General features: G+C 43.0%; 1 protein-coding gene across 1 annotated transcript in view; it reads right to left on the bottom strand.

Annotated features, from left to right (window-relative positions):
* Positions 1-21,889, bottom strand: part of Wwox (WW domain containing oxidoreductase) — a 943,002-nt gene that overhangs the window by 648,856 nt on the left and 272,257 nt on the right. The window contains exons 7-8 of the mRNA XM_042277748.2: positions 13,059-13,244; positions 4,197-4,461 (exon numbers count right to left, since the gene is read on the bottom strand). Coding sequence (XP_042133682.1) covers positions 4,197-4,461; positions 13,059-13,244 — 451 coding nt within the window. The remainder of the gene's footprint in view (positions 1-4,196; positions 4,462-13,058; positions 13,245-21,889) is intronic.

Here is a 21,889-nt window from a genome sequence, read left to right as displayed (position 1 = left end):
AACACAAATATTTGGTTGCTTCAAACACCCTTAGAGGCACGTGACTGTGCTCAACTTGAAATTTACATGCTGGTCCACAGAGGGCCTGCTTGGCCCTGGAACCTCTGGCGAGAATGTTGTTTACCAGAGTTTAAAACTTATGTGGAAAAAAAAAAAGAAGGAAGGGGGTCAAAGAGGTGCTGTCAAATGTTTTAAAGAGGAAACGTAACAACACAATCAAACACACATGGCAGAGGCACCATAATGTGTTTGACCAAGGAAATGGAGCACGGAGGAGTTGGCGGAGGTTCTGGGGGCTAGACTGGCATTTTCTTCAACCGGCTGGGTAAGCTCTCTGTGCTTGTCTTGGGTCAGACAGAGGTCATTCTGACCCTGCAGAAGGGTCGTGTGGGAAAAAATGAACATGTTGATGCTGACATTGTGATGTCAGGTGGGAGCCGCCAAGGTGCCCGATAACTGGGATTAAGTCAGTGAGGACTGCAAAGCCCTCACACAAGATAGCACACACCAATAGCCAAAACCACCCTAGAAAATCTCTTATGCCATTAGATAACAGCACAGGTCAGGTTGTCTGAATTATGATGCCATGAATTAACATGCACATATAACTATTTTATGTATGCTAACGTACAGTACATGCTAACACACACACACACACACACACACATAAAACACTACTTAAAAACAGAGAATTTGACATGAAGTGCCCACATGATGTGACTTCATCACACAAACATTCTCAGCAAACTTTGGTTTCCTTTAAGACATTTCAGGGACTGCTACTGGAAAAAATATTGGCTTAAACAACATTTAAAACAGCATATTTCCATTTTATCTATTCTTTTTATTTTATCATAAATTGAAAGAGGAATAAGGACCTCTTTTCCAAAAGCCCTAGGACATCTGACCTGCGGCCCTCAATAGGAAGAGGGTGGCAGAAATGTGGCTTTGCCAGTAGGGGGCGCTGTGCTGAGACTTTGTCCCTGTGAGTTTCTCATTAGTGATTATTATACTGCAGGAGGCCCAAATGCAAAAATTAATTAATTTCAAAGTGATAATGCATTTACAGCAACAATTAGAAACGTATAACTGTAAAAGGGCAACATTTAAAAGACATATTACATTTAATAAAGTTGCACAAGAGCATCCAATTGTAAAATTACTGATCTGCAACAATAGTCCTTAAAGAGCCACTTAAAATAGCCTGACTCCATGAAGGGTGACCTAATTACGGTAACTAAAATCACCATAGTCACAGCGAGTCACAGCAAATAAAGAAGGGACGTTGATATTAAAACACTGCTGTTTAATGCTTATGGGAGCTAGCTGCAGCGGAGAAGGGGAGGCTGGGCTTCAGAGCGCCGGGCAGGGTGATATTTTTTCTTCCCTGGGCCTTGTACAGCGGAGAGTATACTCAAGCTAGGCCTATGTCACAGGGAAAAATGCTTTCGTTAAGGCAAAATGGAGAAAGGATTTTGAAGCATAAATGGAGCCCTAGCTGTCTCTTCCCAGGGAGTCACCTTGGCACCAAGCTGCTTGGCTGTCATTTAGGAATCCACCCTGTACGTGGGATGGGAGCTTTGATACACACGGCCTGTGTGTCAATACACAGCTCCTTGAAAATGGCAGAAGTGCATCCGTTGTACAAGCAACAAGCACCTTATCGAAATGGAGGCAACAAGAGGTATGTGAGGAAGACAGCCCGAGAGAGTGACCTTGTGGTCAGCCAGATCTGTCCCATTGGGGACATGACCCATCCCCAGTCCTGCTGCTTCGTCCTTTTCTCGCTGCAGAGTCCTGAATGATTGCAGTGGAGCAGAGACTGATGAGTGTGACCAGCAAATGCTGCATCCATCCTCCCTCCTCCCAAGCTTCCTCCCCCCTCTTCCCAACCTCCCTCCTCCTCAGCTTCCTCTTCTCTCCTCCCTCTTCCTAAGCTCCATCCTCCCTCCTTAGGAACTCAGCAATGGGGAACTCAATGCTAAAGTACCACCAGCCATCTAGACAGGTTACTTTTATTACAGAAAACCTAAATGTGGCTACATGTTCCACGATCTTACTAATCTCTACACCTAAGCTTATAAATCCGGCACTCAGAAGGGGGAGGCAGAAGGACTTCCATTAGTTTGAGGCCAGTTTAGGGACATAATACATACCAAGCCAGCCAGGGCTACATAGTGAGATCCTGTTTCAAAAATGACTATACACACACAAAGAAAAGGAGTCAACAGTAACAGCTAAAGTGCACTTATGAGCTATCAAAGGTGCTGTTTCCTAATCACTTGATAAGAGAATGGAAAGTCCCAGCAACTGTGACCTCCTAGTGACCAGATCGGTAGGTGTGAGGCCACCACCCCAGGTTCTCCTGTGCAGTCTTCCTGTCTTGCCAGTTATCTTACTCCTGGACTGTTTGAGAGAGGAGCAGAGCCATAAACCTCCCCTGTACCCGCCACCAGACTCCCTCTTTTTCAGACTAAAATTATAATAGTCACAGAATATAGAATTATCTGATTTATTATAATTTTTAGCCTCATAACCCTTGTGACATCTATTACCCACAATTGAGGTATAAAGAAGAACTTTCTAGACACAGGTATTGCTTACAGAACAAAGAATAACTTGAGATCATGGAAACATGAGGTTATATACACAGCACACTGTACATAATCTGGCCACCACAAGACACATGTGGCTATTTAAACTGAAATCAAACAAAATTCAGAATGTCCTCAGTTGTACTGCCCATGTGAAGGTCTCAATGGCCACAAGTGGCCAATGGATAGATGGTGACCACTAGATAAATCCTATGCCCGTGATTTGAGGTATGATGCTCATTCTTGTCAGTGCTCAGGACATCTCTTTGGGATGCAGGAGGCAGGTGCTTGATGCAACTTCCCTAAGTTGTCCTGATGCCCAGAGAATACAATGGGTCTCGATCGGAGGAATGCTAAGGAGAGCGGTTGGTCTACTGTGCTAGGCAACCACTAACCTCCCTTGCCACCACCAGGATAGCTGGTCTAATCCAAAGTCCAAGTGTGTGTGTGAGAGAGAGAATAATTTCTATCATTTAAAGACAGCATCAGTAGCTGCACCATGGATATATCAATTCACAAGAAAATATTTTTACTATTTATCCCATGCGTGCATGTGAGGAACATGCATGTGTGGTGCACACATCCATGTGTGCATGTGTATAAGTCCGAGATAGATGTTGGGTTCTTCTTTTGACAGCCTCTACTGTATTTATTTATTATTTATTTATTTATGTATTTATTTATTTAGAAACAGGCTTTCTCACTGTACTGGGGGTTACAAATGTACAAATCCATTCCCAGCTTTCACCTGTCTACTGGGGATCTGAATTCAGTTCTTAAGACTTATGCAGAAGGTGCTTATCCCACTTAAGTCATCTCCCTGGCCCTAAAAGAAACACATTTCTTAAAGCCTGAGGCTTGGAAAAGCACCTGAGCAAATGTGCTATGTAATACACACCTTTTTCATTCAAGTCACTTAGGGTTAATGAATTCACGGAAGAGGTTTTTACACACCATTGATAAACAACCATTTGACAAAAATGTAAAATCTTCATATTCAGCTTTGTGAGCACTCCAATTCTAACCACAGCAGTGTGATTTGCCCAAAAGATTTGTCTTCAGGGATACAAAGGATAACCACATTCTGGCCACAAAGCCTTCTCCAGGAAAGAGCTACCCCCAGACCTCCATTATAAGAAGCATCTAGAACATCCGATACAAAATCCACTGAACTCAAAAGAGCTTCACCTCCTAATGCTTCCTAATCCACATTTCCCACTATCACAAAGCACATACATCAAGTGCCATTTTCCACAAAGTATACTTTAAAGTTTGTGAATCAAAACAGAAATCACATTGAGAGGAAATAGATGATTGTTGTGCTCCTCACCCCAAACCTTCAAGATTTTCAGGTGTTTTCTACCCAATACCGAAAACCAACATCCTTATCCAAGCCTCCAAGACTCTGGTAGAGCAATAGACCCAATCTAAGGGTGATACTGACATGGTAGGGAGCCTTTGCCAATGGTGCTGTTACTCCATACCAGCCCCATGACAACAGACTACAATGAGACCACAAGTAGACGCCAAGGACTGGGTTTGTAGGCCCTTTTGTGAAGCTGACTGAAGGCACCTGGGAGGTACCAGCAGCCATCCACTTACCATGGACTTGGTGAATGGCCTGGCCAAGGTGAACAGCAGCGTGTACACCCATGAGTTTCGATGGATGGATGAGAACATCATGTTTCCAGGGTGCACTGCATTCGACGTGACCCCTCGTGGGGAGAGGCGACGGTGCAGCTCATTGGAGAAGAGGAGATTACAGAGCTTGGATCTGTTATAAGCCAGCATGGCCCAGTAGTCACTCTGTGATGGAGACAGGCGGCTGAGGTCAAGTTTCCCTGAGGAATCATTAATATCTGTAAATCTGAAAAATAGAAAGCATGGCGTAGAACACAGCAGACACCGCTTCTCACAGAGCTTTGGATTTTGATTTGAAATCTGAACAAACTGTGGAGATTTCATCTAGCATATCTCACCACCATGACCCTTAAAAACCAAAGATGGAGGCTTAACACACTACCAAGTATTTGATCCAAAGAGGAAGCTTAAGTCTATACCCAGCAGTGCAGTAGACCAAATAAAGCCAAGGTCCCCTGTGCCTCAAACAAGCCTTAATTACAACATTCAGAAAGTTCAGGCAGGCAGGAGAATCATTCTGAGCTTGGGGCTAGCCTGGGCTATAGTGAGTTCAAGACTACACTGAGTTCCCAATCTCAAAAAGAAAAATTCTCTCTCTCTCTCTCTCTCTCTCTCTCTCTCTCTCTCTCTCTCTCTCTCTCTCTCTCTCTCTCTCTCTCTCTCTCTCTCCCTCTCTCTCTCTGTGCCTCCAGATCTTCAACCACAAGTTCAAGGATAATTAAATGGAAACAAGCCTTAGATAAAAGGTAGCTGCATTAGGAAAGCAGTATCACATTCCTAACCTTTGGCAGAGTTTCCCTGGGTTATTTTAGCCAAATGCATGAGTCTTGTGTATTTTCATTTGAGCATTCAGTTAATACAGATAAGCCGTCCTGCCTCCAAGACTCTTTTCCAGATTAAAAATTAATGATCATAAAAGGGTTGTAACCTTGGTGAGGTGCCATCAAAAGTCTTTTACATTTAAAAAATAAATAAACAAAGCCAAAAACGAGTTCTGGCCCAGTCTACTGTTTTTAAGTATGCCCATGGCATGGGCACACACAAATCAAAGTAACTAGTTGATATTTTATAATAGAGTCTGGCAGAGGCATTAAACACCAGCTGTTTGCTTCCTTTATACCTGCCTCTTTGTCAAAAAAGGAAGTGATTGCCTTAAAAACCTAAAAGAATGTTCTAGACAATATCCTATTTGTTTAAGGACTCTCCATACTTGGCTTCATTATGTCAACTTTGGGCATTGTATAGTATCCTGCTTAGGCTTACTACTGCTGTGATGAAACACTATGACCAAAAACAACTTGGGGAGGAAAGGGTTTATTTGGCTTACACTTCCACATTGCTGTTCCTCATCAAAAGAAGTCAGAATAGGATCTCAAGCAGGGCATAAACCTAGAGGCAGGAGCTGATGGAGAGGCCATGGAGGAGTGATGCTTGCTAGCTTGCTCTATAAGGATTGCTCAGCCTGCTTTCTTATAAAACCCAGGACCACAGACCAGGGATGGCACCAAAGTGGACTGGGCCCTTGCTCATCAATCACTAATTAACAAAATGTTCTAAGGTCTGCCAAAGCCTGATCTTATGGAGGCATTTTCTCTCCCTCCCATCAGATGACTTTAGCTTATGTCAAGTTGACATAAAACTATCTAACACAATTGACTCCTTGTCAGCTTGACACACAAGCACATCACTGTTAAGTCATAACCTTTCCTTTCTCTTTCATCCCCAAGATCTCACATTAAAATTCATAAATAACTCTAAAAGTCTCACAGTTTTTATAAGTTCAAACACTTTAAAATTCAGTCTTTTCAAACATTCAAAATATCTTTAAAAACTCAGTCTTTCAACTGTGGGCTTCCATAAAATCAAAAATAAGTTAAATAATTCCTTATTTCAGGAGGGAAGAACCAGGGCACAGTCACAATCTGAACAAAGCAAAACCAAGCTCCAACCATGTAAATAACTCAATGTCCAATATCTGGGATTCACTCATGATCTTCTGGGCTCCTCTGAGTGACTTGGGTCACTTCTTTGGCTCCACCCTCTGTAACACACACAGCTTGTCTTCTAGGTTCTGGCTGCTGTTCCTGGTAGTCATCCCATGGTACTGGTATCTCCAAAATGCTGGGGTCTTCTGTTGCAACTGGGCTGCACTTTCACCAATATTCTCTCCTGAGCTCTCTTCATAGTGCCAAGTCTTGACTTCTTTGCATGGCCCCCTTAGTCCTGGGCCTTCAACTGCTACTGAGACTTCATCTTCAACAATGGCCTCTCCTGGATTTTCACAGTGCCAAGCCTCAGCCGCTCTCCACGACCTCTTCATGGCTTCAAAACCAGTAACACCTAGGTGACTCTTACACTACCAAGTTCAGCTGCCAACAGGAGTTACCTTGGCCACATCTGGAACACAGCTTCTGTGTGCTGACTCAGTGGAAACACTTCCCAGATTTCACCTCAGTGATGCTGGTCTCTTCTTAATCAGTGTCAATTCCTCAGCTTCAGCTGACAAGCATCAACAGTCCCAGTAAAGCAAAGGTTCTAGTTCATCCATGTTGGTCTCTTCTTAATCACAGTTGACTTTTCAGCTCTAGCTGATCAAAACTACAGAATCTCAATTCAAAATAGAAAATATGCCCTGGCCCCAATGGTCTTTAAGTAACTCTCAAGCTTCCCTCTAAAACTTCATAAGCAAGGCTTCTACCAACTGCCTTTCTCTCAACACTCTTTTCTTCTAAGTTCCCACAGAACAACTCACCAAGAATTGAATACTTCAATGGCTTTTCTTGCCCAAGTTTTCAAAGTCCTTCCACAATCCTCCCCATAACAACATGGTCAGGTCTGTTACAGCAATACCCCACTTCTGTTATCAATTTCTGTTCTGCTTAGGGTTACTAGTGCTGTGATGAAACAGCATGACCAAAAGGAAGTTGGGAAAGAAAGGGTTTATTTGGCTTATGCTTCAACATCACTGATTATCATCAAAGAAGCCAGGACAGGAACTCAAACAGGGTGAGAAACTGGAGGTAGGAGCTGATACAGAATCCATGAAGGAGTGATGCTCACTCTTGCTCCATATGGCTTGCTCAGCCTGCTTTCTTATGGAACCCAGGACCATTAGCCCAGAGATGGCCCCAACCACAATGGATGAGGCATTCCTACATCAATTACTAGTTATGAAAATGCCCTACAGGCTGCTCTTATGGAGGCTGAGGCTCCCTCTTCTCTGATGACTCAAGCTTGTGTCATGTTGACATAAAAACTAGCCAGCACACATAGTAAGGGAACAAGATAAGAACGTTGCAAAAAAAAAAAAATGACTATGGAAAACAAAGTACTAATGGCAAAGGATCATCAAGAACAAACCTTGCTCCTTGGAAGGAACAGTTCAGGATGTGTCAAAACTAAGAAAAACATCACAGGGTGGCTGTGTCAGTTCCTTTTTGTTATTGTGATAAAACACCATGGCCAGGGCAACTTACAGAAGAAAGAGTTTACTGGCTTTACAGTTCCAGATAGTGAGAGCCCATGATGGCAGCGCAAAGGCATGGCAGCAGGAGCAGGAAGCCATGGGCACACATCTTGAACCACAAGCATGGAGCTGAAAGAACACACTCAAAATGGTGCTCTTTCTTAAACTCTTAGAGCTCACTCCCAGGGACACACTTACTTTAGCAAGGTCACACCTTGGAAACCTACCCAAACACTGCCACCACCTGGAGTCCAAGTATTCAAATGTCCCAGACAATAGAGAACATTTCTCACTCAAACCACCACAATGGTGACAGTCATGTTAACAGAATGCATTAAATACCCCTCTCCCAGGACTCAGTGACATTCACTTCAGATGCTGACTGTTGCCACTCAGAAATCAGCAAAGCTAACCTCACCAAGGGAAAGACAGTGACACCTTGCAGCTAACTGTCGGTTTCCTGTCTCCATGTTCTGAAGCTGGAAGACCCCAGACTTGCAGCTTAACTGTCCAAGGCAAAAGAACATAGCAAGAGATGTGAAAGTTTCACGGTCCTTGTTCTGATAGAAGGAATGACTGACTACCAGTGGGGGAAAGAGTAAGCAGGTGCCCTGCAAGGAGGACAAGAATCAAGCTCCATGATGACGGCCCCATGGACACTCATACAGATATAAAGGCTGAGTGGAATTCTCAGAGTCTTCAGCTTGTGTGTCATATACGTGCATAGTTTTAACATCTACTGAACCTTCCATCCCATGTAACAACTCTGCCAAAGAGGAATGAATGCACTCTTGGATGTCCTGGAGTTCAGGAGTGTGAGGTTTGATTCAATATTGGTGGCACTGGAATCTGCCATGGAGCCTACCTGTTGATGGCCTTTGTGAGGGTGATTTATGCAGACACATACATTTGATTATCTTTCCCATAGTCCTGCCCAAGTAGTTCAATGTTGGATCACAAGCTATTTTGATTCCAGTTTATGCTTTCTTTACAGTAGACTTACACCATCATAGGGAACTAAAAAAATATATATGTCTGTTCAGGGAAAATGATATTATTTTTCAACTTGATTTCAATATAGCAATGAGGTGTTAAAGAAGGGTGGTCACAGAAGGGGCTACTGAGTTACAAACCCAGAGATCCGAAGTCTGAGACATGAGCTGGAAATGCTACTATTGAGAGAAGAAAAGGGTATTGAGCACACACAAATACCTGAAAGATATGGAATAAATATGGCACCCTTCAGTGATCTCCTCAGTGCTTTTTCTTCTTCTTGCTCCTAGAAAATCTCCCCAGCCTAGGGACACTTCTTCCAGGAAGCTCTCCCAGCTTGATGCCACAATGATTTCTTGGTGGTAAGACAGATAGATTGAAAAAGTCCAGCAAAGAGATTGAAACAGATGGTTCCATGATAACTCAGTATCCACTCCGCAGGATCAACTCTGTGACATTACTCCCAGTGTTTGGTGACAACATTGTCCCTCCAAGATCAGTAGCAAAGCTAGCAAAGCCACCTTTGGGTCCTACCTATCTACTGGCCCTCTGGCATTAACACCAACTGCCAGTCATTTGTCTACCTGGTTCAAATGCTAGGCTGGGAATTCTTGGTGAGCAGGGTCAGGATTAAAATGGAAACCTAATCCAGGATTTTACAACTGAAGGCTGGCCATGAGGTTAGAATTCAGAGCTTATGTCAAAAAAATCTGGTTCCAAGTCTCACTTGAAAGGTAACATTGACCAAGAAGGTCACTCTCTCAAAGTTCTTGGTTACACATTTACAGGTAGTGTCTCCTGGTGCTAGGATGAGCCCCTGACTTCATGACTGGGGAACACTGGGCAGATTAAACTTATCTATATTATCTATTGTTTCTTTAGTTCTGAGGATGAACTCCAGGCCGTGTGGACCCCAGACTCCTGAAGGTCTCACTAATTTATGCCGTCAGTTCCTACAGAAGTGGGAAGGGTGGGCACAGTTCTGGTCCATCCACAGAGAAGTGAGTGAGGATCTGGCAATGCGACCCATTGGTCTGGCTGCTCAGACCCATTGGTCTGGCTGCTCAGACCCATTGGTCTGAGCTCTTCGAGGCTGCCTGCTCTGTCTTCAAGTTGAAAGTCTGGCAAAGCCAATGAAGGTCTGAGAAGTGTCCCTGTGATCCACAGAGAGGCTGGCTAACATCCACTCTCCAGACACTGACTGGCCCCATGACCCTGTCTTCTCTTTCTTTACATATGTCTCTGTTAAAGCTGAAACAATGTTTAATTCCAAAAATAAAATAATGAGAATAGACTCACATGGAAAACAGTTATTGTGTTCAAGTGGTAGAAATGAACTTGCCAGGGAAATTCTGTGTGTGTGTAACTGTACGTGTGTGGCTCTGTGTTTGTGATGTATGACTGTACATTTCTGATGGGGTATATGTGTCTATGATTGTATATGATTATGTGTGACTGGGATGTCTGTTTGTGACTATATATGGTTTCCTGTGGTTGCGTGCATACTACATGCATGTGATTCTGTGTATGAGAGTATGTGTGGTTGTGTGACTACGTGAGACTGTGGGTGTGGTTATGTAACTTTGTGGTTTCTGTGGTTTTTTTCTGGTTGTGTGCATTTTTATGTGTGTTTATGTGTCTGAGAGTCTACATAGGTGAGGCTGTGTTGGGGTATGATTGTCTGCGTGACTATGTGTGATTGTATGTGGTTGTTTGTGTGACTGTATGTGTATGATTATGTGTATGAGATGCTACACATGTGAGATTGTGGGGGTGACTAAGTGCGGGACTCTGGAGCTGGCTGTGTGGGGTTGTATGTGTGACTGCATGTGTGTGACTGTGTCTCCGACTACGTGTCTGTCTGCTCCTTCCTACTGCCGAGGCTGTCTAGAGCTGCGCGGCTAGCACTCTGCTTCTTTCATTCTATTTTAATTGTTATCTGAAAAATTCTCACAGTGAGGAATCCAACTTCCCATTTCATTATGATATATTTGAGACAGGCAGGAACTCAATCCACGCGCTCAGACTCCAGCTAAGTAAGTAAAACACAGTGAAGATAGAGAGTGGTTAATAAATAATTCGCCCGAGGGCATCCAGTATAATATTTTCTGCAAACATAAGACTTTATTTTTCCCCTAACAGGGGGTCTTGACTCCAACGAAGAGATTCCGCCAAGGTTTATGGAGGTAATTAGATATCAACACTTGCATTTTACAGTTTGGTTCCGGCTCTGGGTCCTTCAGTAGTGAGCCAGCACCGTCTGCGTGCCTGGCACCCACGCTTGCTCTCTGGAGCTCAGGAATGCAGCGCAAGAGTAATAAACAGTTCAGCTTGTAGGAATTAATATGTTGTAAGAATGTTAATAAGAAGAAAGTGGACAAGAGGAGCCAGTCGGCACACGGACGCAGGCCTTCCACCCATCAGTTAGGCCTTGCTAGAAATGACAATGGATCTCATTCAGGCAGCCAAGGTCTTTCCTTCCAAACTCATCTTTAAAATGAAATGAGGACTTGGATCTCCCAAGTAAGCAGGCATTACCCTGTGGTTACAGTGAGAACAAAGGCGTCCCAGGAAACAGCATCCGAGACAGAGCTTTACCGAAGGAGTGAGCAGCTGACACCTCCACACCATCTCCCATTAAATACCAGCTCATTTAAACATATCCCGTGGTGCCCTCCACATCTGGTAAGCGATTGGGGCTGGCAGATTTATTTCTACAGCTTTCTCTCCTGCCTGCCCCCACGGCAGCCTCCCTCGCTGCTTTGCGGGGCCACTCCCCTTCTTTCACAAACCTGGTGTGATTTGCAAAGATAAGCCTAGCCAGATTTTGTTACTACCTAATTACTAGATGTTCTGAGTCTTCTTGAACAGGGGAGGATTATTACCCACAGTTCCCTTTCATTGCAGCCATCATAAATTTAAACTGGCAAGAGTAAATCTGTCTGCAGTGTGTCACTTACACCATAAGCCCCTGTGTTTGGGAGTGATAAAGGGTTCAAGCTAACCCTTGGCTGGTCTCGCTCTTCAAAGTCCCATGGGTTACATTTTATGGAAGTATGATTAAAAAAAAAAATAAGCCGGGCGTGGTGGCGCACGCCTTTAATCCCAGCACTTGGGAGGCAGAGGCAGGCGGATCTCTGTGAGTTCGAGGCCAGCCTGGGCTACCAAGTGAGCTCCAGGAAAGGCGCAAAGCTACACAGAGAAACCCTGTCTCGAAAAAACAAAAAAAAAAAAAAAAAAAAAAAATAAGCTGCATCCGGGATCACCAAAACATTTCAGGACTTAAGGTGGAGAAGAAGAGGAAGAAAACAGAAAACAGATTTTGGCACATTATTATTTATTTATTTATTCTTAGCCACTTTGCTAAGGAGGCAAAGCCCGAGTCCCCTCCCCCCCCCCCAATAGTCCCCAACACCAGGAACATTGGGAAGAGAATTCTCCCTAACAAGCTGTAAATCTTGCCTCGACAGCTCAGAAAACCCTTTGTCTTTTCTCGGCACTTCTTTTAGAAACAGTTAGTTGTTTATCCAACTCCAGCACAAATATGTTGAAAACACCACGATGTTTTCAGATGTCTTTTTCGTCGATTGAATAGTCTAATGACAATCAGAAAGAAACGCCATCTGATGTGTAAATTGAAATTCTAACCGAAAGAGGCATGGCCAGATTTCCAATACACGCTAACTACAGTCCTTCCCTTTCTGCAATTACACTGCTAATGTCTGCATTGAATTCCCTAATTTCTCATTATAAAACAATTGGATTTCATCTCGCAGCCTTTAACTGCATTGTTTCCCCTGCTAGAATAACTGTGCTTTCCTCTCGGTGAGACTTTGAAGTTGTTGAATTACAAATCAATAAAGGTCATGCCATTCAGATTTAATCAATTATTATTCCATCTCTGAGTGAAATCAATGGGGAGCCTAAGGTATAATTGTAAAATCACTCTATATTACTCTAGACAGTCCCCCCCCCTAACAATTCCCCATGATCACACATCTAGAAAGATCTAGAAAAACTAATGAAGCCAGGTTGTGCACACTCATGTTTCTCATAGTGAGTCTACTCAAAATTAGTATTTTTGAGATTTACTGTGTATGTGTGTATGTGTGTGTGTGTGTGTGTGTGTGTGTGTGTGTGTGTATGTGTGTAGCTAATGTTGTCTACAGAGACTAGAAGAGGGTGTTGAATCCTCTGTAGCTGGAGTCACAGGTGGCTATGAGTCACCTGACCTGGGGGCTAGGAACTGAGGCCCTCTCTCCAGCCTCAGATCAAAACTATTTTCAGTTGGAGACTTGGAGAGAATTTCAGAGGGTGTAAACAGAGGGACAAGTGGAAAAATGTCAAATTAAATTCAAACCCACCTGTGGGACTCAGAAGAGACCACGATGACACGGGCAGGGGCTGAGCGACACAAAACATCCTGCAGGAGTTGGACAAGGTAGAAGTGTCCCAGGTGGTTCACCTGGAAGGTCGTCTCCAGGCCATCTTTTGTGAGGCTCCAGGGTAGAGCAAAAGTCCCCGCATTACACACAAGCACATGAAGAGATCTACACAAGGAAATAGACGATATCAGGTACAAATTGTTGGTCTAAAACTAGGTACTATCCATGTCCACTTAGAAATAAACCATTTCTCAGAGTCTCCATCCAGTGAGAGATGAGATATGCCAGGACATTGCATCACTCCGAATGGGCCATTACCTCAGGGTGCAAGCAACAAGAAGTTTCCAGGACCCAAGACACCCATACGAACCCACACCCACAGCGGGTAGATGATGATAAGGGTGGTTCACTGGAGTTGGAACACACAGTCTCTAGTTAACTCTGCTTTTTAATACAAACAATTAGTACCCCTTTTATGTTCAATCAAAATAGCCCACCAAATACACATGAGGAGCCTTCTCATTTCCTTTCTTTATGAAAACAGCCCACCACAAGAAAGGCTGACACTGGGGCCTAATGCTTAGTAGGTACTAAATAAACCTATCAAGGGGAATATGTTCTGCTTATACAGACAGTCAGATATCTGAACATATTCCTCTTAGGCATAACTCAGTAGAATGTTTGCCTAGCATATATTTAGACTAGGGTTTCATCCTCAGCACCACATAAACCAAGCATGTATGCAACCCTAACACTCAGGAAGTGGAGGCAGGAGGATCAGGAATTCAATGTTATCTTTGACTACAAAATGAGTTCCAAGCTAGTCTTCAGTATATGAGCGCCTGTCTCATTGTGTGTGTGTGTGTGTGTGTGTGTGTGTGTGTGTGTACATACATGTATCTTCCCTTTAGATTCAGATTAAATCTACCTGCTAGAAATGAGCCTGGGGACAGGTAAAAAGAGATATGCTATAAATGCAATTTTAACAATGTAAGTAACCCTCTCATTTGATTGAAAGTCGTAAATCCTAATAAGTATATTTTACGAAAAAGTAATCCTAGTGAACGGATACTACACAGTGACAGTTCTCCAAGGCTCTTTCCTGTATTTGTAACTGAAACATAAAAGCAACAAATTAAACTGGGGAAATCATCCTGTGTAGTAGGCTGGATGAAAATGGTATGAAGCCTACAGCACAAGAACAAGCAAATCCATTTTGTTTCAGAATCCATTATGAAGCAAAATATATATTATAGGATCACATACACATCAATGGGGTGGGGGAAACCTGAGTGATAGATGGGCAAGCTGAGAAAAGCTAAGGATTGAGAACAACCTTAGGAAGCCAGGAGAATGAGGAGGAGGCTCCCACTGCCACCCAAAAGGAGCCACTCTGTAGGCACCTTGGCTGCAGACTTTCCCCTCCCAGAACCATGAAAGACAATGAATTTCTTGCTTTAGGTCACCCAGGTTATGATAATCTACCTTAGAAAATCAACAGTTTCCAAGACACTTACCTAAGGAAAGAGTTCTAGTGTGTACATAAAGATGAGGAATAATTACACAGGTGAACAGAACTCATAAAATTAGTGATGAACCAGAAGCCACCCATGTGTGATGCTCAACAGGAAAATAGATAAACACACAACATCGAATTGAGAGGCTCCCAGGCCCTCCCAGGTGAACTGAAAAGGCAGGCAGCAAAGGCCAGCATGTGTGCCATACAGCTTTCTCTAAAAAAGGGAAACGCCAACCCAGGTGTGGTGGCTCACTTGTCCTCTTAGCACTGGGGAGGCTGAGGTCGGTGCCAGAAGGGGCCACACCATGAACTCTAAGCCAACCTGGCATACAGAGGGCAATCCCATCTCAAAAATCAAAACCAAGGCTGCCTGGATGGCTCAGCGGATAAAAATGTTTGCCACCAACTCAGATGACCTGAATCTGATCCCCAGGACCCACATGGTGGGAAGACAGAAGAGATTCCTGCAAGTTGTTCTCACCTCCACACACCAGCCTTGGCACACACCCACGCACCCATACACACCTGAGGGAATACACACAAATCAATTAATATATGTGATAACAGAAAATCCAAACAAAACCAAAAGCAAGAAAAATGGGATATCTCCCTATGCAGTCACAGTCACCAAGTAAGAAAATACAGAAAAACATTAGTGCTGGGTATGGAGGAGGTGGTCAGATTCATGTTTTTTCCTTCTAGGCTTTTATTATTTTTCCACTTATTTTTTTTTTTTAAATCCTGAGATGTAATTCACATGTAGTATAATTCTGAGTTGAGTGCCCATCACCAATTCTAGCTTTACAGCAATTTTAAGTATAAAAAGAAACTCATTAGCTGTCACCAACTGTGTGGTACCTACACACACACACACACCCCACACACACACACATCAAATACACTTTCTACTCTATAGACTTGTCTAACATCATCGTCTCATGTAAGTAGGATGACACCTGATCTTTCATGACTTCTTCTTTGTCCTGGCATGATGTTCAGGGGTTTGTGCTGTACCAAGAATGCCTTCCCTCCTAAGCCTGAGGAGTGCTCTGCTGCATGCACACACAGCATCCCAGTTGTCCCTTCACCCTCTGATGGACATACGGGTTGCCTGCAGTGTTGGGCTAATGTGAATATCGCTGCTACCGACATGGCTTTGCCAGCTCTTCTCGAGACGTGTCTGTTTATTTCTCTTAAGTATGCATTTACAAATGGAATTGCTGGCTCGCAATAATGCTGTGTTTAACTTCTGAGGAAGAATCAAACTGCTGTCCAAAGTGGGACACGTCACCCACATCCCCACCAGCTGTGCTCTATGCACATCTGCATCCCTACGGCGCTTTCACCACCTTTCTCTTCTTTGTTTTTAAAATTATTTCTTTTATTTTTTGAGATTATAATAGAATTATAACATCTCCCTGCTTTGCTTTCCTCCCTCCAAACCCTATCATACACCTTTCCTTGCTCCTTTTTGAATTCATGGGTTCTTTCTCCAATGTTGTTACAAACATATATACACAGACACATAGACACACACACACACACACACACACACACACACACACACACACACACATACATCGTAAATACACAAATACACCCTGTTCAATCTGAGTCTCTATAATGTTACTTGTATGTACATTTTCAGGGTTGACCATTTGGTACTGGATAACCAATTGGTGTGCTCTTCCCTGGAGAAGACCATTTCTCTCAATCTCAGCATTCCTTAGATGCTTGTAGTTCTTTGTGTAGGGTTGAGGCCTCATAGGCTTTCCTTCATCCATGTTAGCCCACATATTGCTGTTATCCTTGTTCAGCTCATGTTGGTGAGACTTTATAGATGTAGCTCCTAGAAACTCCTTTATCCTCTGGCTCTTCCAATCTTTCTGTCCACAGTGATACCTGCGTCACACTAACCAACATGAGTGATCAGTTTCTTGTGGATTACATTTGCATTTCTCTCTTGGCTAAGGATACTGAGAATCTTTTTATGTGTTCAGTGGTAGTTAGCATAGCTTCTTGGGAGAAATGTGTGTAGTAGAATATTTAAGGTGTGTTACTTTTGTTTATGTTGCATTTGTTTAACTTTGAGAAGCTGTGTTACTGTGCCTGTCTAAAACACCTGATGGTCTAAAAAAGAACTGACCAATAGCAAGGCAGGAGAAAGGACAGGCAGGGCCAGCAGGCAGAGAGAATATATAGGGGAAGAAATCTGGAAAGGAGATAGAAGTAGCCAGAGAAGGAGGAGGACCTCAGGGGCCAGCCACCCAGCAAGCAACAGAATAAGATTTACAGAAGTAAGAGAATGGGATAAGCCCAGAGGCAAAAGGTAGATGGGATAATTTAAGATAAGGAAAGTTGGCAAGAAAAAAGCCAAGCTAAAGCCAGGCATTCATAATTAAGAATAAGCCTCCATGTATGATTTATTTGGGAGCTGGGTGTCAGGCCCCCAAAGGAGCCAAAAAAAAAAAAACCAACAACAAATGTGTGTTCAGTTTCTACGCCCACTTTGGAGCTAGCAGTTTTATCTTCCTATTATTGAATTATGAAAGTTCTTTATATATGATAGATGAAACCCTTTCAAGATAAACAGTTGTCAAACATCCCTCCCTCTCTGTAGGTTGTCTTTATGCCTTCTTGATGGTTTCATTTGCCACACAAAAGCTTTTAATTTTAGTGAATTCTCATTTTGTTTTATGTTGTTTTTAATTCTTCTTTTGTCCCTTATGCTTTTGAGATTGGACCAATAAAAGTACTATCTATTCTAATGTCACGAAGATATTGTGATTCTATGTTTCCTCTGGGACAAAGTAGTTTGGGTTTTTATATTTTGGTCACTGATTCCTCTTCAGCTAAGTTTGTATATGGTGCATGAAAGCAATTCAGATTCATTCTTTTGTGGTGGATACCCAGTGGTTCTAGAACCATCTGTAGAAAAGACTATTATTTACACCACTGAGTTACTCTGGCACTAGTGTTTGAAAAACTAATCAGTCATGTAAGGGTTTAATTCTGGAACTCCAATTCTATTCAGTTCTCTACTGTTAATGGTCATGACACATTGTGTTTTTAATTAATGGGCAATGGGTGGCTTCCCACTTTGTTTCCATCCTTGGTTTATCTATTCAATGTCTTTTTCATTCTCATATGAAGTTCAAGACCAAAATTTCTGTTTTGAAGGAAAATTAATCCACCATGTAGATCAACCTGAGGGATGCTGGTACCTACACAGCATCACATCTTCCAGTCCATGAACATGGGCTATCTCTGTATTCATTTAAGTGTCTTTTAATTTATTCCAACAACGTTTTATACATTCAAAAGTCTAAGTTTTTCACATTTTGTTAAATTTATTTGTAAGTTTCAAAACCGCTTCTCGATCTTTTTTCTGATGTTGCTGCAAGCAAAATGATTTTCTTCAGTTCCTTTTGGAAATGCCGATGCTCCCAAAGAGAAATAAACTCATTTCTACATACTGAGCAGTCACCCTGCAATCCAACTGAACTTGGCTGTGAGTTTTAATACTTCTCAATTTGATTTCTTAAGGTTTTATACATGCAAAGTGATTTCATCTGCAAGGAAGGCATTTTTAATTTTTCCTTTCCTATTTGGATGGGTTCTGGCTGCTAACACCCCTGTCTGTTTCTGGGTGTTAGAGAGAAAGCATTCAAGTTTGTAGCATAAATATATCAGCTATGGGCCTTCTGTAGGTGCCACTAATAAGGTGAAGAAATGCTCTTTGATTCCAACTCTACTGAGCATTTTTTTAATCAAGAAAGAATACTGAACTATTTACAAATAATTTTTCTTTATCCATCCAGATGACTCTTTATTCTTCTGATTTGTAATTCTTCCATTGATTGATTTTTGAATATTTAACTTTCAATTCCTTAACATATCATAAGTATATACTCCTTTCTTTTGTACATTATTGCATTTAGTTTGGTGGCATTTTGTTGAAAATTATGTGTCTGTTCCTGTGTGATATTGGATTGTCATTTTCTTTTCACAGGACTTTGCTTTTGACATGAGGAGAACACAGACTTTCTATAGCAAGTTTAGAAGCATTCCATCCTTTTCTAGGTTTTTTATAAAGAACTAATGGCAAAGTTTGTTTAAATGCTCGGTGAAAAGCATGCACAGCACAGCTAGAGAGAAGTATAGTGATAAATCACATTTTTAAGGGGTCATGAAATCTCATTATCATGGGGCAACCTGGATCTTGTTAAGAGATCATGATATTCATTTCTGTTGCTTGATCTATTTTCCAACTTATCACCACTTAAAAACAAGCATGGTAAAGTGGTTGTGGTCAGCTGCATTTGTCCTGGATAACTCCTGTTTCATATATGAAATGCACTGTGGCTGTCAATCAACAGCTCCAAATGGCGGCGCCATTCCTCTGTGAAGACTGAACCTGAGTGCTCTAAGCCATCAGCTCCTCACTGCATGCATCAGCCGTGCTTCACACCGAAGCAGAGACCTGAACCAGGGAGGCTCTGCAGCAAGGCAGAAACTTTGGAAAATGTGGCGTGTATTGTTATGTCTGAGATCCTTTTTGGTTTCAACTCTAATATTTTGCTCACTTCTCCAAGTTGTTCCCCCCCCCCAACTCCTGTGTCGGGGTGGGGTTAACTGTGGAGTAGACATTTGCTGGGGATTCTGGATATATAGATCATTTAACTTTCATGCTCACCTTGGGTGACATGTGTTCTTGTTGCCACTGTTCAGACAAGAAAACAGGAGGTTTGCTCATTACATTATTATAGAATTAGTAATGCAATTAGAGCTAACTTTCCTGAGGTTCGAATCCAAATATTTGAATTAACAAAAATAAATAATGAGTAAGAACAAGACGAAAGATGGTTCTGGTTTGAACATGAGATGCCACCCACAACCTCAAGGCTATGGACGTAGGCCCCAGCTGCTGCAGCTTCATTGGGAGGTGGTGGAGTATTTGGCACACAAAGCCTACCTGTCATAGATGAGTTCTGGGAGCAGGCCTTGAAGGGTTACACAGCCTGGCCCTGCTTCTGGCCCTAAGCTTTGCTTTCTGCTGGCTACAGCGGGAACAGCTTCAAGCCACATGGATTGAACTGGCCCTCTCCCCAACATGCCCTCTCTGCCCTTATGGACTGAAATCCTCTGAAACAGTGAGTCTACATGAATCCTTCATTCTTCCAGTTGCTCCCGCCAGGCATTATGTCACAGTATCCAGACTGGGATTGATAGACCCAAGTGTTGCCGTCCCAGCCTCAGGCTGTTACTTTTTTAGCAGGTTCATGGCCAGTCAGTGAGACTATGTAAACCTGTTTCCCCCCCTACAAACTGGGAACAGCAGAATACAGCCTGCAAGACGATGCTGAACATACAGCCCCGTATCTTACCAGTCGATGGGATTAAATGGTAGCTCCCTTATCATCACATTATTCCCGGTTATCCACACACACACACACACACAAAAAATCTAATTCTGTGAATATTTGTCTTTGGGGCAGTTTAGCCATTGAGAATTTTAATATTACATCTTCTCAGCGGCCACAGGTCCTCCTCTGGGCACCTTTATTCTTGCCATGCAGTGTCCCCAGGAATGGAAAACCCACTAGAGACCTCAACCTGGATGCACAGAGGACTAAGAGACAAGTTACTCTCTCACCACTTTTCCAATACCTTCATTAATGTTAATTGCACAACACCGGAGGCACAATGTGTACAGAGCACCTAAACCATGTCACCTCTATTAATTAAAAACAGGCTTATGGAATATGAAACCATAATGTGCTTGACTTTTTTTTTTTTAATTATGAGGGTACCTAATTGGCTTGTACAAAAGGAAAAGTATTCTTTTAGCTTTCCTTTAATGAGGTTTTTATTATTCAAATGGTACATTTTACTCAATTTTAACTAAAAGCTACTGCAATTCAAAAGCCTCGGATGATGAATATTTACAGGCCATCAAAGAAAAGTCTGGATCAAACTGTGAAGATGGGATGGAAATAAAGACAGCATCAGTGGAGTCCAGAGCAGATGTTATTAGTCAGCACCTTAAGGGAAGAATTTTATCCTCAGGTGGATTCTGACCTGGGAAGGGTGATAGAGACAGGAAGCACTATCATCCACACCCAGCACTGGGGAATTCAACCAGGAGGAATCCCGCTCTCTGCGACCCTGGTCTGCCCATTGAGAAACTGCCCCATCCATCTCTGAGGAGCAGACCCTGGCAAGTCTTCCAGCTGCTGTGAGGGTGGTATCGGGAAGCAGCAGCCCCTTCTATCTGGGAGTCAGTGTGTTGCCTATGGTGCCCTTCTGAGTGACAGCAGTGAGGCTTCTTGATCATGCAGCTAGGCGCTGGCTAGCCAAGTCTAACTGGTGCGCTCTCCTACAAGGAGAGCAGTGATGAGGCAGGAAGTGGAAAGGTACGGCCTGTCCAAAGACTGTGGCTAGCCTGATCAGGAACAGCTGAGCTTTCTTGGGCTCCCTGCCCCACTAGCTCCCAAGAGCCCCACCTGCTGCCTACCCCAATTTCAGGCATTCTCTCTCTATTCTGCTCTCCATTAGCTTCATCAAATCTTGCAGACAGGGCTGGGGATGCCAGCTCAGTTGGAAAGCTGATTGCCTCATGGTCTTGGGGACCTGAGTTTTATTCTTAGAACCCACGTGTTAGAGTGTGGGAGGAGCCAGCCAGAGTCATGTGAGTTTATAATCCCCAGTTCTGGGCAGGCAGAGACAGGAGTATCCTCAGGGCTTGCTGGCCAGCAAGCCTAGCATTCTTGGTGACTTCTAGGTCCATGCCTCAAAAAGAACGTGGTGCTACCTTCTAGATGTGACATGCCTGCTGTACTCATGAACTCACTGCAGCTATGGTCTCCTGCACAGGGCCATAGAACAAGCCAGAAAGGTCAGCCAACACTCTGGCAGAAAGCACTAAATGGATTCAGTGGGTTACAAGATAGAGGACACGAAGCTGGGAGTGGCGCATGTTCTAGGGTGCCCTGGAAAAGCAGGAGAGGAGAGGTGGAATAGATATGACTAAGATGTATTCTATACATGAATGAAGATGTTAAAGAATAAATAAACAAAAGTTTAAAAACTTAACCAGAGCCCGAGGAACAACACCCGAGGCTGTCCTCCAGCCTCCATTCTCTCTCACACACAATCATTTTGACCATTAAGTAGGAGAAAAATCACTGAAGAAGGGAAAGGAGCAGAGAAAAGGGGGGGAGTGACAATAAGGCAGAGAGGTGAAAGGGCTGAAAGGACAAAGAAAGCCACTTGATGTTAGAGCAGTTTG

The sequence above is a fragment of the Peromyscus maniculatus genome, chromosome 5 (genome assembly GCF_049852395.1).
Source record: "Peromyscus maniculatus bairdii isolate BWxNUB_F1_BW_parent chromosome 5, HU_Pman_BW_mat_3.1, whole genome shotgun sequence".
In the NCBI taxonomy this organism is placed as follows: domain Eukaryota; kingdom Metazoa; phylum Chordata; class Mammalia; order Rodentia; family Cricetidae; genus Peromyscus; species Peromyscus maniculatus.
The sequence above is the reverse complement of the archived record's forward strand: the minus strand, read 5'-3'. Positions and strand labels throughout refer to the sequence as shown.